General features: G+C 38.6%; 1 protein-coding gene across 5 annotated transcripts in view; it reads right to left on the bottom strand.

The window, feature by feature from the left end:
- garnl3 (GTPase activating Rap/RanGAP domain like 3) overlaps window positions 1-15,117 on the bottom strand; it is a 72,885-nt gene that overhangs the window by 3,524 nt on the left and 54,244 nt on the right. For 3 of the 5 annotated variants that reach the window (XM_020634624.3, XM_065965431.1, XM_065965432.1), the window contains exons 17-30: window positions 14,261-14,335; window positions 13,467-13,581; window positions 13,299-13,325; window positions 12,248-12,352; window positions 11,359-11,475; window positions 9,428-9,594; window positions 8,449-8,607; window positions 8,061-8,127; window positions 7,672-7,779; window positions 6,755-6,873; window positions 6,162-6,297; window positions 3,079-3,138; window positions 660-878; window positions 53-173 (exon numbers count right to left, since the gene is read on the bottom strand). In XM_020634624.3, coding sequence (XP_020490280.2) covers window positions 53-173; window positions 660-878; window positions 3,079-3,138; window positions 6,162-6,297; window positions 6,755-6,873; window positions 7,672-7,779; window positions 8,061-8,127; window positions 8,449-8,607; window positions 9,428-9,594; window positions 11,359-11,475; window positions 12,248-12,352; window positions 13,299-13,325; window positions 13,467-13,581; window positions 14,261-14,335 — 1,595 coding nt within the window. The remainder of the gene's footprint in view (window positions 1-52; window positions 174-659; window positions 879-3,078; window positions 3,139-6,161; window positions 6,298-6,754; window positions 6,874-7,671; window positions 7,780-8,060; window positions 8,128-8,448; window positions 8,608-9,427; window positions 9,595-11,358; window positions 11,476-12,247; window positions 12,353-13,298; window positions 13,326-13,466; window positions 13,582-14,260; window positions 14,336-15,117) is intronic. The other 2 variants (XM_065965433.1, XM_065965434.1) reach the window with 1 other exon arrangement.

The following is a 15,117-nucleotide window of genomic DNA, read 5'->3' as shown; positions in this document are numbered from 1 at the left end:
TTTAGCAACTGTTTAATGTACATGTAGTGTTTCTCTTATCCATCACTATCACCTGTCACTGTTTGTCGAGGTCAGTGCTCGTGCTTTGGGCTCTTCCTCTGTGTTCTTCTTGCTCATCTTCCTCTGTTTGACGCTTCCACTGTCCGGCTTCCCACTTGGCTCCTCCGTCAAGCCTTTTTGGAATGAAGTAACAGAAAACGTTTATGACACTTATTAAATCTCTTGACAAGAATTGGCTTAGCTTTGCAGTGAGAACAGCCAGCCTGACTCATTCAGAAGGTTAAAAATGTCCCAATTAGAGCACCTCGTAAACTCAATATTTACTTTTTTATTGCTAGTTTGTTCCATTTCTTCTCGCCAAAGAAATGTTTAAGCATGTAAAATGTTAATTAGAAAGCTTTACAGGTTTCTGAATGTGTTTTTATTTAAACATTTGGACAAACCATAGCTAGCTAGTCCCTATTTCTTCCAGTGTTTGTTACAAGCTGGTCTAATTTAGCCAAGCTGAAATATCATGCTGCTAGCTGTTAAGTGCACAGAAATAAGAATATCATTATATTCATAGCAAGAAATCCAAAGAGCAAATATTTCAGACAGTAAAACTAGTTGAAACATTTTTTGTAAAGCTTCACTATCAAAAAGTAAACATTTGATTTTACCGAGCAACTCCTTCCGTGTGCGGCTGGCTATCTCCTTGATCTCCATGCGGGACAGTGACAACGAGTGTGAGGCAGAGATGAGGGGAGTTGGAGGAACCATGGTTGGGGCCGGCGTAGTCAGCACCTTGTTCACCAGAGGGGACTTCAGGGGTCTTTCGATGCTGCGGCCCACCAAGTTGCAGAGAGGGATCTTGAACATGTGTTTACATGATGCTTCACCTGAAAGGAAGGAACCCAGAGGGAGAAAAGAAGGGGGAAAAAACAAGAGAGCGTTGGAGAGAGTCAGGAAGAAGGAAGGAGGCAGGCAACAAAAGAAGACAAGAAAAAAAAGATGATGATTGATAGGAGCAAAAATAAAATGTCAAAAAGTGACAGATCATGAGAAATGCATGAAACTGAAGCACTTAAGTGTTTTTGCATGATGTATAGCTCATTAGTTACGAACACAGATAAAGCATGCCAAGACTTTCAATGAACACTTAATCATCGTACATGTATTTTAATTATTTCCAAAATTACATTTGTCTTGCGTCCTATAGCAGATGGGAGAACTGGGTTGGAATGTCCCCACACCATCAAGTCTGTAGGCTGTGCTAAATATGAAACCTTAGCCTGCACATAGTGAGCTTACCTTAGCCTAAAGACAAGGACCACTAAAAGAAGCTAACTTGAATCTGACCATCTGTAAAGTATATCTCAAAAGGAAACAAAACAGGACCTCTAACGCTCACTTAGTAAAAGTAATTCTTTAAATACACACAAAGAAGTTTTGCAGTAAATGTTCTGTTTTGGCTAGCTGTAGATTTCCGAAAGCTTTGTGACTGTATCTTCAAATTCCACAAAGTTGCTTCATGTGAGATTGGGAGTTTATCGTCTAAAACAAACAAAGTAACATAAAACAAAAGCCTCTCCCTCAATCATACACTCTGTAACTGTAATTACACTGTCACTGTAATTTTACATTTCTGAAGGTTGTCAATCTGATATTCAAATGAAGCTAATCTAAAGTGATGAATGGTCCTGTCATCTTAAAGTTAATCATCCTTACTGCTGAGAGGTAATGTAACATAACTATTAAATTGCAGCCATTTATAGCAGACCATGGATTATTCAGCAGAGACTATAAACACTTAAAATCGGTTTGGGACAAATTTAAAGTAGGTTTTTTTTGTTGTTGTTGTGGCAAATACAAAAAAAAAGAAAGAAAAGCCCACAAAAAAGCTGCAGTTTGCAAGCCTGCAGTTCCAACAGACGCCAACAAGGAGCAGTGCTGCAGTTCATCAGGTACACTGTGCTCCACTGAGACTGGCAGATAGTAACATTGGATCAGATTGACTTAATGTGGATGCTGCGCTGCACAAAGAAGAGCGACTCATCTGAAATGCCAGCGGATGAGAGGTGAGTGAGGAGCGATGGGGAATAATAGAGGGTCACTGCTGATGTTTGACAGGTACACTGTGTAAGTGTTGTTACAGATCCTCTTTGCTTTACCTGCAATGTCATACAGCAACAACATAATAACCCCCCAAAAAGCAAGAAAACGTGCAGTTATTTGGAATATAAAGACATGGAGATCAATATATTCCTCATGCGTTTCTGGACCAGGGAAAGGGTCAAAACTCCATCACTTCACTCCATGTAAAAACTGAAATTTTGAGCACTAATTGAAGAAAAATGCCCCAGGTTTTTTTTTTAAACCAATGGATGGAGGTGGATGGAAGTAAGCAGCCTCATCAGTAACAGCATCTTGTTCACATTACTGATGAGATTACATCAGATAAATCCCTCCCCAAGGATCAGATACAGCGGGCGCACAGGCAGTTAAGAGGATGGGATTTTTGTCAGCACCCCTTCCACTTGTTCTTCCCCCTCCTCCTCCTACTGCTGCTATACCCCCCACCCTCACCCTGCTCAGATTGTGGCACCACTGTTTGGACTACCACTTTGGATCGAAGAGAGGGCTGACAAAAGTCTCCATGGCGACAGTGCAATCTGTAAATCATGCTGCGGCAGACGTGTCTTCTCCTTCCCCATTTCCCTTTTTCTCCCAACCTACTGCATGTACACAACCCCTCCCTGTTTTGTCCCTCACTCATGCATACCATCTCTCCTTGTAATTTCGAAAACCATCCACTTTGATCGACATTATCTCCTCTGCCTCACTTTTGTACTTTGCACTTTATCACCTTTCTGCCTCTCTCTCACTCTCTCCTCGTGCTAATGCTTTAATTAGTTAAGACAGAAAGTTGGGGGATGGGGAAGACATGATGTTCACTTAACATTCAACCAACGTTCAAGTCAACATGCCGCTGTGGAGGAGCAGACAGGGTGATGCACTCTGGGAGCGTGTGCGTGTTAGTGGGGCAGCATTGTGAGGGTTTAATGGACTTAGGAAACATGTGGGAGAATCCTGCAGTACCTTCGGCGTCCTTAGACATGTACAGGGAAAGCTTGGTACCATAGGGGATCCGTATTGAATCTGAACCAGGGATGAAGAAGAGGGTTACAAAACTGAACACACAGGGTAACATACACTAGGAAAACATTTACACAAACACACAAAGACACACAAACACAGTAGGTGTCCAATTGACACCAATTCACATGGTGGCCACTTTTTTACTTTGTTATCATTCTAAGGGTGGGAACCTTAAATGCTGATATAAAGTCATACTGCTGGTTTCCAGACTGTAAATCCTAGAAATGTACCAAATATGACAAATTATTCTAATTTCACTGCTTCCAGAATGTAAAAAAACAGACACAATTAAAACTAGGAGGTACATCATTCAATATTTCATGTTAAAACAACCTAGACTTAAATTGAAGAAAATAAAAATAGTTTTCAATAACCAATTTATTGCCAGACAACTACTAATGTTAGAATTCAGCTAAGAGGGAGTTAAATGCTAACTTTACATTTAAGAGTTCAAAGATACATTATAAAAGGCATTAACAGATCTATCTTTGTAAATGAAATAAACCAACAGACCAATTAGCTGCTGTCAGACAACAGCTTAGCATTCAGGTAGCTTAATGCTAACACCAACTTTTGAAAGTGCCTTTGACGCAACTGGAAATATTGACAGAATTAACTTCTACTGTTAGCTTTCAGGAACCTCCTAGCTAGCAATCCTGCTGGGTGAGAGGTAGCAGACACTTAACGTGTCATATTATTTAATAGGAAACAGACTTGACTTTGTAAAAGCAACATACAGTATTTGATTAGCCATTTGCTTCCATAAAGCAGTATCCAAATCAACAATTTCCTAGCTAATGTAATATTAGATGGAAGTGTGTGAGTTTCTACATCAGCTGTTGTCTAATGGTTTTTCAAATGTGTTGTTTAAATTTAAAATATTTCCTGAGGTCTATCCAAATTTTCACGATCAGGGATGTTTCCAAATACTGAGTAATCAGGAAATGGTGAAATGATAACTGTTGTCAGACTCCCCAGATTTAGAAAAATTTCAGTCTTAAGCCAAAACACAACAGATTGAGCTTCCCACCCTGATCGTGATTCAAGATGAAGACATCCCCTGTGTGACTATATGGTGAATTATGCAGAATTATATGCATAACCAGCTAAAACAAGAAAGAAAATTACAATCCCTTTGAGAGAAAAGATTACCAGAATCAGCCTAAAAGCACAAAGCCCGTCCTCTGCTAATTGCAGCAGCGACAGACAAACCGTCCTCCTTGTTAGCCTTAATGGGACCTGTAAATACCTGCTCCCCTCAGGAAAACAGAGAAAATCTGCCTCGATGGAGCAGCTGCAGCCACTGCACATTATAATAATTGTTTTCTGAGGCCTTGTCCTTCACTGCAGCAGTAAGAATCACACAAATGCATCTGAGGATGACTTTGTGTCACTTTTAAAGGCTAGAGAGTCTAATGACAAACGACAAGGTGACATTGCCGTGATCCATAAGCTGAATGATAAACCTGTATGCCATTAACGACAGTAGTGCATCACAAATATGCCCCATTTACAGACAGTAGTAACAATCTAAAAGAGGTCAGCTGGTGGGGGAGGGGAGACTCCAACTGGTCAAAAACTCAATAAAAGATGGAGTAGGGAGTGAAAGGGCTGGTGGTTGGAGGGAGGGACTCGTATTGATCCTCAATCATGAAAGCCTTCTTTTTCTTCCGCAGGCACTTACTATGTCCCTTGAATGGTGGTGGGTTGACTAAGTGGGTGAATACGCTGCTATTTTGGGTAATTGGTGGCTTGTAAGAGTTTTAAAAATCATATTTTTATATGGAAAGTTGTAGCTCTGTCTTGCCCACAAATTACATTAATTTAACAGCCAACTATTTTTTCATATCATTCATCTTCGATTAAATATCTGGCTATTTTGCAACCATATACTTAATTGATCATAGTAGATGTCTTCAAAGATGCACCCTAATGGGACTGTAAGCTATTCAAAAGCAAAATCAGAAAAGACAGTTCTTGTTGTCAACAAACATCATGAAAAGACCATAAAATCTATCCAACAGAGAAGCTGCTAAAAACTAAAGAGCCTGGCTGTTTTACTTTAAGTTGCTGGATGAGTTCAAGAAACCAAACCATACTTATATAGATATAGTAAAGTAGTTAGGAAGGTATATTTTGTATTTAAAAATACCTGACATTAAAAATAATTGCTTTTTTTTCTTCAAATGTTTTGAATTAATAATATAATTGATTTGGTCTTGTTCATGCCTTTTGTTCTGACAATTTTATTTATCAAGCACTGCTAGCCGGGGTCCTTGAACACACCATCAGTTAAAACTTTTAAAATGACTCGGGCTCTCAGGGACAAAGGTAGCAGTGACATTAGAAGTGTAAGACATTCCCTTTTTTAATTATGAGCTATCTAAGACAGCTGTTTAGTCTCAACAGTGTAGAATATGCTATAAACCTGTACTTTTAAATACTGATGGTCTGAAACCAAGTTTAAGGCTCAAAAGAACTTGAAAGTTATTGTGCTAAAATAAATGGAAGAAATGAGCTGGCTGGTGAGAGATCAATATAAAGCGTTGGAAACGGTCGTCTTTTGTGGTATGCAAATTTAATAACATTGGAAGGTTAAGGGCTTAATACTTAGGCCATATTTATAGCATTATAAAAGTAAAAGAAAGAAAGAAAGAATGAAAGAAAGAAAGGGGAATCTATTGACAGAAATCTTCCTGAACATGTAGATCATTTCCAGTGTCACATTAGGCAGCAGGGAAAAAAGAATGCATTTCCATAAAGGCTAAATGATGTCAGTAGGAGGGTGCCCTTGAAAACTACACATAATTACCACTGAAAAAAGAGGGAACTGTTGAGGGTAAAGGCTGCACCTTCAATGAATCTTTCAGCTGAGACCACAGTAGTTCATGTAAATTGCTCTGGAGCTAACACAGCAGCACCCAAAGTCAAACAGATCTGCAGGCAACGCTGACATTTGGAAATCTTTACTTGGAAAGCACTTATATCAACATCCTCTTGTGCTTCTACTGTGATGGGCTTACCGTCACCAAGCGGCGATGGGAATACAGGCATCTCGTAGCCGGTGGGCGTCTGTGGGGAACTATGGGAACTGGTGTCTCTTGAACTGCAGTTGGATGCTGAGCTCACCGGAGCAGACGAGAGAAAATAGATGTCTGACTGTGTGTGGAGAAAAAGAAGGAATTACAGATATCAGTAAAGCGACACAAAGAATAGTTAATGATTCCAAGAAATGTTGAAGGAAATAACTTGACAGAAAGGTTGGAGTAAGAAGGTAAAACATGACAAAAGAAAGAAAAATACAAAAAGATCAAATGAGAAAAAATAGAAGGGGGAAAAGGTACGTGTTCTATCAGGTGTTCTGTGGTCTCTCTTATATCATCTGAGTGTATGAATAATGAATGTATTATTGCTTTGAAGCCATGCAGATTGCCGGCCATATTTCCCAGTAGGGTGATAAAGATTGATTGAAACAAGAGAGCTGAGACAGCAACTTTTACAACGCACAGTCTGGCCTACTAACATTAAAAATACACACAGCTTTAAAGGCTCCTATTTCAGTGAATCATGTGTGTTTTAGGTGCATAGATGAACAATTTCTTCGCTAAATACTGACCCGTGAAGCTGCTAACTGTAGCTCTGGGACTACAGCTGTGTACACAAGGTTGCCGTTGACCACCAGCCGGATCTCAATGGAGTCGGTTGTGAAGGCCAATATGTAAGGGAATGCACAAACTGCAAAGACAGAACAAATGGATGGTAAAGAAGCAGAACAATTGGCGTGCAAACATGCAAATTTTACAAAAATGTATACATTTTTTAAAGATTTGTTTTGTTGTTTCCTGAGGGAAACATCTGGCATTTAAGCTGCTAATGCTAAACTTCGTCAATCAGCTAACTGCTAATGTTGCATGTCTGTTGTTTGGGGCTTAACTGAGCTAGCTTTATTTTTAACACAGAAAACAGTCGGATGTTTTAGCTGGAAATTAGGTTGATAAAAATTAGCGAGAGTGAATTAAAAACTTTAAATTTACCAGCTGATGAAAGACGAAAACAAGGAGCTAAATGATGCTAAAATGATACACACAGAACTCCCATTCAGCGTTGGGTGATAACCCTTTGTGGGGTTTTAACCAGGCTTGTTGTTAATATAAACATACTGCTGAGCGTAGCAGAGGCTCTCCAATATTTTTCACACCTTTTGTTATTGCCTTTGTAAAAATGTATGAGTTTGTGTGTCTCATTATGTGTTGAGAGAAAGGAGCATGGAGCCGCAACATGTTATCAACGGGGTCAGGGTTACAGGTTTAGTGCCAATTGTGTTCCCTTTTCATCATTTTCTGCATTAATAAAAAAAAACATTCACCAGCACAGACACATGTGCATAAACACACACAAACACACAAAATAATCACATAAGCCTATTGGATGCTTGTGACCACACATGGCGTTTCCATGGTGACAGCTAGCTCTGGGCCAGGCCTGCAGGAAGAGTCTGGGTGGAGCCCAAGTGTTGTTTCCGTGGTAACATACCGATAGCATTAGGCATCTGGTTCCAGCTGAAGTGGAAGTCGGAGGTGTTGGACTGGATCATCGGTGTAGAGCCGTTAAACGGACAAACTTTCTTATAGTAACAAACATCTGGAGAAAGACAAGAAAACTGGTTCTTCTTCTTCTGTTTATGTTTCAAACAAGGCCTAATAGCTGCGTTTTGTTGTAATTTAGAAACTTCAAGAGCTATTTGTCCTTTTATCCAGACAGTAAAGGGTTAGGGTTATGTATTCTTAAATCTTGGAGCATTCTGTACAATTATTGTATACTACAGAAAGGAGCTATGTAAGAGAAATGCTTAGATTTGACAGCAGGGACAGGAACCTGTGTCAAATAACAACTGAAAGGTTCAGAGTTAAAGGGAGACTCACAGTTATAACACAAGAGCAGGCCCGCCTCCCCGTCTTCGTACACATCAATGGCTGCTACATAATTTACCTGAAAGTAGAGAAGAGTCATTTTAAAGGACATCTTTTAAACATGATCCAAAGGTCAAGGAAGAGGAACTTTGCAAAAACTGATGCCAAGGTATTGGGTGAAAATCCAGAGATTATGAAAAACACATTGTTACAGTTTGTCATCTTTTCAGTTACTTTTTCAAAAGAGAAATGGGAAAAATAGCTATAAAAAAAGAGTATACATAGAGAAGCTCTTCATCCTCTAGCATCTTCGTTTCTCCTCTTCAGCTGTGGTTTGTGAATGATTCACCCAAGCAGCTTGGTAATATGTGCGTGTGTGTGTTTGCAGGTGTTGCCTCACCCTGTTGGCGTCTACATGGTGTAGCCTGTAGGCATCTCCTGTGCTCTCATTGATCAGGTCAAACTGATGTTTGTAGGCCACACAGATCATGTTGTCGTTTTCCCCCGTCGGCCCGTCCACCAAAGCCATCACCACCGGCGGGTCACACAGACAGATCTCCTGATGGAGCGATGGCAAAAGATGAACCTCAGTGCTTTCACACAAAGTTTACTTTAATTGCTCTAAAAATAAATATAACCTTTTTTCTCTTCATGTCTTGTACATTTTTATTTTCATACTTCCATTGGGTACATAGCTGTGTTTAAAGTTATAGTCAACTTGGGAACTTGTTGAGTATATTTGTTTAAATTTTGGAAAGCTTAAAAGTGTTCAGAATTAGCATTGCCCTTTGTGAAGCACAGTCATGAATTAAAAATCATTGGATTCCTTCTGTACGGACACATCAAGCTGATTTATTGGACATGTGTTTGTTATGGACATAAGAAAATAAAGATATCCTTGGAAAAAAAACTATTTCAAACTGAGTCTACAGATATGATGATCATTTATGTGTCTCAAGATGTCATACAATGATATCATGACAAGGAAAGTTGTTGCCGTCATGGAGACAAATTGGGGCAATTATGTAGTAAAAACAACAAAATTGCCTCCATGAGCTCTGAGCAACTTCTTCTGACTTTCATTTGTTTCTGGTCAAATCCAATTCCAAAAACATGAACTAACTTATTTGTATTTTAAGAACAGCTGCATGTACTTGTTGTTTCACCTTCTCTCCCCCTGCGGCTCAACACAACGTCTCGCATAAATACAAAAACCCAGCTTTAGAATATATTATGTGTAAAGAGACAACAGACAAATATAATGTCTTCTTTTTTCAAAACCAAAAATAAACTCATAAGTTTATGAGTCTGATTCTCATTTGTCAGGAGTTTGATTTTTTCTGCACGTTAAGTTTTTCCTAATATAGTTATTGTCGTACCCGTATGTACTGAAACTCCTCCACCGGTGAGTCTGCTCCCGCTGCGATGGCGCTGAAGCCTTCAAAACGTGGATGTTTCCTGGTGATGAGGAGGAGTTTGTTCCTGATAGCTGCTACTATCCTCAGCACGGAGCCGTGGTGGGTGTTGATAGAGTACAAATGACAGCCTGCGACGAAGAGGGTTTGGGAGAAGCAGGAGGATGGGTGAGTGATCGAACAGATCAATGATTCAGACAGATGACTTTACAGCAGCAGCAGGTCAAAGGTTATGTTTTTGCACTCCTCAGAGGACTTTTTTTTTAAAGGTCGCAACATCCTTTACTGGGCTGATTAAATATCCATTTCTTTTGACTAATATAAAAAAATTCCGTCAAGAAGTAATTGCCTCACACTGAAAAATGTGTTTACAAGGTTACTGATTTAATTTGTCACAACATTTTCAATTAATCTTTCTGCCAAAGCTGACAAGAAACAAGATCCAATTGTGGATTGCTTGATGTCGGACCAATTTCCCAATTAATAAATAAATAGATGGATTTACTTTCAAACGAAACAAAACAAAAACAACAATCAAATTTTTCATTGTCTTCAATTAGTTTAAAATCAAATTCCAAAAGGATTTTCTTTCAAATAAATGTCTATTAAGTTTCTCTTATTATCAAAATAAGAAAAAAACAATAAACGTATCACACTGGAATAAATGCCCTTATATTTTGCAGTGACACGTTTTCCATCTCTTAGGATTTTTTTTGCCGCCGTGTAACAGACTCGCTCTCTAGCTCACTTGTGTTTGAAGCAGTTCACCGAGTTCTTATCGCTAGTTAACAGTTATCCTGACTGAGCGAACAAAGAAAAGATCAGTATTCTGTAACCAAGATTACCTTTTATTACCACAGGTGGTGCTGAAGAGCAAAACTGAGGTCAGTTGTATTTTTTCTTAAAGTCATTATCTTCTTCAGAAAACCAAAGGTAGCAGGCAGATTGAAACACTCACATTATAAATGACATCATCTGACAGTAAAAAAAAACAAATACAGTGCTGTGTTGGATACACTTATTTTAAAAGTCTATTGTTTGGAATTGTTATTTTATACTACAAAGACATTTTAATACTAAAAGACGGTAACTCTACTTAGACAGCAACGATACAAATACCTTCATTTAACACTTAAAGTGCATGTAAAGAGTTTTTAGAGGGGTTGTGAAACAGACACCAAATTAATATTGTCGTCTCTTTATGAGCTTCAAATGTAAACAAGACAATTAGCAACAAGATTGATTAATTCTATGAAGTTACTGTTCATAATAATGTAATTTAATAATAATGTATTTTTGTATTTGAATGTTTAGCTGCTCGTTGTTTGTGTGAAACTCTGTTAATTGTGCTGCTGCCTGTCTTGGCGAGGACACTCTTGAAAAAATGTATTAATTATTATTATTAATCTCAACAAGTTTTCTTTCCTGGTTAAATAAAGGTTAAATAATATATATTTTTTTTTTAAAGTTTGAATCTGATGGGGTGAGATAGGCGTCAGAAGAAGTGGTTCACGACAGACTGCCAAAACCAACTTTGTTTCCATTTGCCATGGCAAAGAAACTTTATTCAAAGCAGGATATGATTTTTTCTTTAAAATGATGACTTAAATGTACAGGACAAGATCAACAAAGACCCAAGAGGCACTGATCTGTCCACAGGGGGGCGCCAAAATCAACACAAACAGAAAGTTTCTCACGAGCTTTAATTACGTTTGACAAGAACTAAATAATTAAAAAGGACAAATTCTGTTTAAATGTGTATATTGGCACATTCAATCGGTAGTCTATCCTTTACGTCTTGAATTAAGATGTATTAAAGTTAATTGCATCACTTATGATATCTTGCTTGTTTTGCAGAGTTATTTAAATGTTTCGCAACTCTTTTTGTGTGGTACCTTTAGTTTTCTCCAGTTTGTTCTCGCGGCTGTCACACTTGCTCCTGACGAGCTGCTTCTCCTCCAGGCCTCTCTTGAGCGCGCTCAGTCTGAACACATAGAGCCGGGCGTCCTTCCCTGGGAAACAAAACACACAAAAGGGCGCTTCTGTTTTGCATGAAGGTTACTCTTAATTTGCCGTCGCTCTTTTTTTTTAAGCATCCTCCTACGCTCGGACAATAGAGAGGATTACTCCGAGGCTTCTCAGAGGCTTCATCAAAGCCCACACACAGTCGTGACAAATGTTTGCTCTGCCATCACATAATCACTATCAAAACCAAGTTAACCCTGTTTGTTAATATTAGGGTTATAATAATCTGCGCGCTAATTAATTAAATGCTCTTTTGGTTGAAACAAACACGAGACGAATTGCAGAGCTGTTTGTTCTTACAAAGAGTCTATTTGTTTTTGTTTGAAATGCTTTCAGGTCCGTGTGTTTCATTTTATCTGTGTCTGCCCATTACAGCGCTCACAGTCAATCCAGACCTGCAGGATAAACAGACACACACTGTTCTGTACAGACACACACAATCACACACACAGACACACAGAGCCCGGCGGGGATTGGTTCTCTATAGGTCAGCTTCCTTAGATCACAGCCAGAGATCGATGTGTTCACTCGGCCGATGGAGGTGGAAAGGGTAAGTACGTACTCAACAACGCAGAGAGAGATGACAGAGGTGAAATAAGAGAAAAAAATGGGAATAATGAGAGAATAAATGTGCTTTAAATTCGGTTCTGCTGCAGAAAAAAATGAATGAAGGAGGGGATGGCAAAGGATGGAGCACACTCTGATGTCCAGGGAGGGGGTTTTAAGCATAATTGTCCTTTTTTCCCCCTTGAGGTGTACCTTTGTCCGCCCTGGTGATAAGCAGGTCCTGAGGCTCGAGAACGTGCATCTGCTTCACCACCATGGTTTTGTCAAACGCTTGCACCGGAGGGAGAGCCTGCGTCTCTGAAAAACAACACACAACCGAATAAAAAGATGTCAAATCCGAAAATGACTTGATGATGCAATCAGATAATTGGTATTGTTGTCTTCTAAAATGACTCTAATTAGGGTAGAAAATATCTCAACTTTACAAAGGCCTTGTGAAAAAGTAACAACACATTTCAGTATATATTTTAGAAAAACAGAAGAAAGATGCTTCAAGTAAATCCTGGTGTGTTAAATGCCACTGTTATGTGTGTGTCCCTTTTTTTGTTACATCAAAGCAAAGAGCATCAGCGTTTACAAAATCAGGTTTGTTGCAAGGTATAGATTTGAAGGAATTTGTCATGGGAGTGTTTTTGATGCGAAAAACAAAGAACATAAAGTAGAATACAAAAATAGTAAATAAGGGAACAGCAGAACTCCTACTGTCAGGGAGTCTTAAAATAAAATAAACATTAAATAAAAATATCTAATATATGTTATATAATACAAGATATGTTCAACAGGTGGGAGTGGAAAAATACTCTTCTTGGTAGAGTTTCAAAGAAGAAGAAATTCTATCATAAACCTACATTCTTAAGAACCTACATTATTCTTAAGAAATGTTGATTATCAGTCAAGGCTGATAAAAAAATGTTTTTGGCATTTTAATTTCGGCTTGTAAAAAAACTCTTATTAGGCATCTCTACTGACAGATTGTGTGGACGTGACCTGGAAAGGACACTGATGCTGTCTTATTTAAAATAACAGGAACTTCATTTGTATTTATTTTCTCTGCAGTCTCCCCCTGACATTACACGGTGTAAACACCTACTCTCTCTTAAGATCTAACTTAAGATCTAATACGTTTAAAAATCTTAAAAACCTGAGGACTATAGAGAAAGTCAAGCAATGTTTGTCTTAATAATCTGTAAAACAAACAAAAAGAAAATAGGTCATAACCAAGGATAAAAAATGAGTCACTCACCTGCGTTAGGCAGAGCAGGATCCGGCCCTGAAACATGCACACCATCATTATCATCCTCATGCTAGCTGTAAGTCGTGGCATTCAGCTGAGCGCAGTATTGAAGGGATATGGATGGGTGGCTTTTATTTTTGAAGGACATAGGGATATATAGATTAGGGATGATCTCACCATCCAACAGCATGACCCCCGCTGTGTCCGTGGCAACCAGCAGAGACTGACCCCAGGAGTCTGCACACACGATCTCGTAGGGGAAAGTGCTGCAGAACGACTGGGACTCCCATGGCTGCAGAATAGGTGCACATACGGACAAAGATATATGAGAATTCAGGTCTACTTGCTTTGTTGAAAACTTAATAAGAAAAACAATAACACAACATTTGTAAACTACAAAACCATTTTGAGATTGCATTGAGCCTGAAGCGTGATCTTCAAAAGCTGTACAAGTTGTGCAAGATCAGTCAAATAAGATAAATCCACATGCCTGTATTTAGTATTGTTAAAAACAGCAGCAGGTGCGGCAGATTGCTGCTTCAGTGAAAGAAAGAAGCTGCAAAAAATTCTTGATACCTTCTAAATTTTGGAGTTTAACAATAAAACAATAAAAATGAAAAACAATAAATAACAGAAATTAAATTAGACTGAGATTAACTAAGAAACTGTTCATTTTTTTGTAGTTATACATGGACATAGGTCCTTTCAATGAATATTTTGGTAATTCTTTTAAAATAATCTCTCTGATAAATGACCTTAACAAAAATGTTTTTATGTCATGTCATTACAAAAAGGAATATTGCTCCAATTTATCTGAAACTCTAAAACATAGATAAATGTTTGGCTCTACACTGATTTGTTTTGGAAGTAATCTAAATAAGGATTAAAACATTTTCATTAATCTCAAAGAAAAATAAAATGTCGGTTCAGATTTTCTGCAGTGAATTGTCTAGAAGACAGCGAGCGCTCACCTCTTTCCTGCACAGGCCCGTGGTAACAAGGCTGGTCGGGGCGTCTCCTCTTACAATGGTCTTCAGCTTCAGAGCCTGAGGATGAAATGGTTACAGATGTAAAAACACAGCAGAGACATCTGTCACTACTGGATGCTGTGGCCTTCAGTGCCAGAGACATGATCTGATCATTTATTTAAGTAAAAAGGAGCAAGGTAACAATGAAGAAGACACTGTAGTAGAGTTAAAAAAAAATATCAAAATGCTATACTGACATATGGTGTTTTCTGACCGAACAGCAAGAGGAACTATCCAATAGAGTTCCCTGAGAACTTCACATCATGGGGACTTCTTTTTCTGTCTGCATTCACACCGCCATGGTACCTACTCTGAAGCTAAGTTCCTCTAAACGGAGTTCTAGTAACTAAAATAGTTCAGAGCTCCTGCGGTGCGGAATCAATAAAAAAGGGGGAGGATTCCAACTATGAAAAAGTTCCTGCGGTCCGAAAGCAGCTTTTGTCAAGTGACCAAAAAGTACCTCTAACTGTTCTTAACTTAACTTGTGCTGTTGTGAAGAATCGCTCGAAAAACTTTTGGTTGCTCACATAATTCACCTAAGGCACGAGTGTCTCTTAAAATAAAAAATTCCGGTGACCGCTACAAAAATATCTGGATAAGATGTTTGAATCATGGAGCCTGCACTGAATAATTGAGTTATTCTTTTTATTGCATGAGAAATGTGCACATAAATGCATCACAAGCAGTGCTGTGAGCTCGTTGAATTATGCACCTTGTATTCCATCTCTAATAAATAACTACACTGTTACTGCTGCTTCCTTGTTTTTATGCTTATTTATGCTGAGAGATGTGACAGCAGC

This window comes from Labrus bergylta, chromosome 17 (assembly GCF_963930695.1).
Source record: "Labrus bergylta chromosome 17, fLabBer1.1, whole genome shotgun sequence".
Taxonomy (NCBI): Eukaryota; Metazoa; Chordata; class Actinopteri; order Labriformes; family Labridae; genus Labrus; species Labrus bergylta.
Note: the sequence above shows the minus strand (reverse complement) of the source record. Positions and strands in the feature narration are given on the sequence as shown.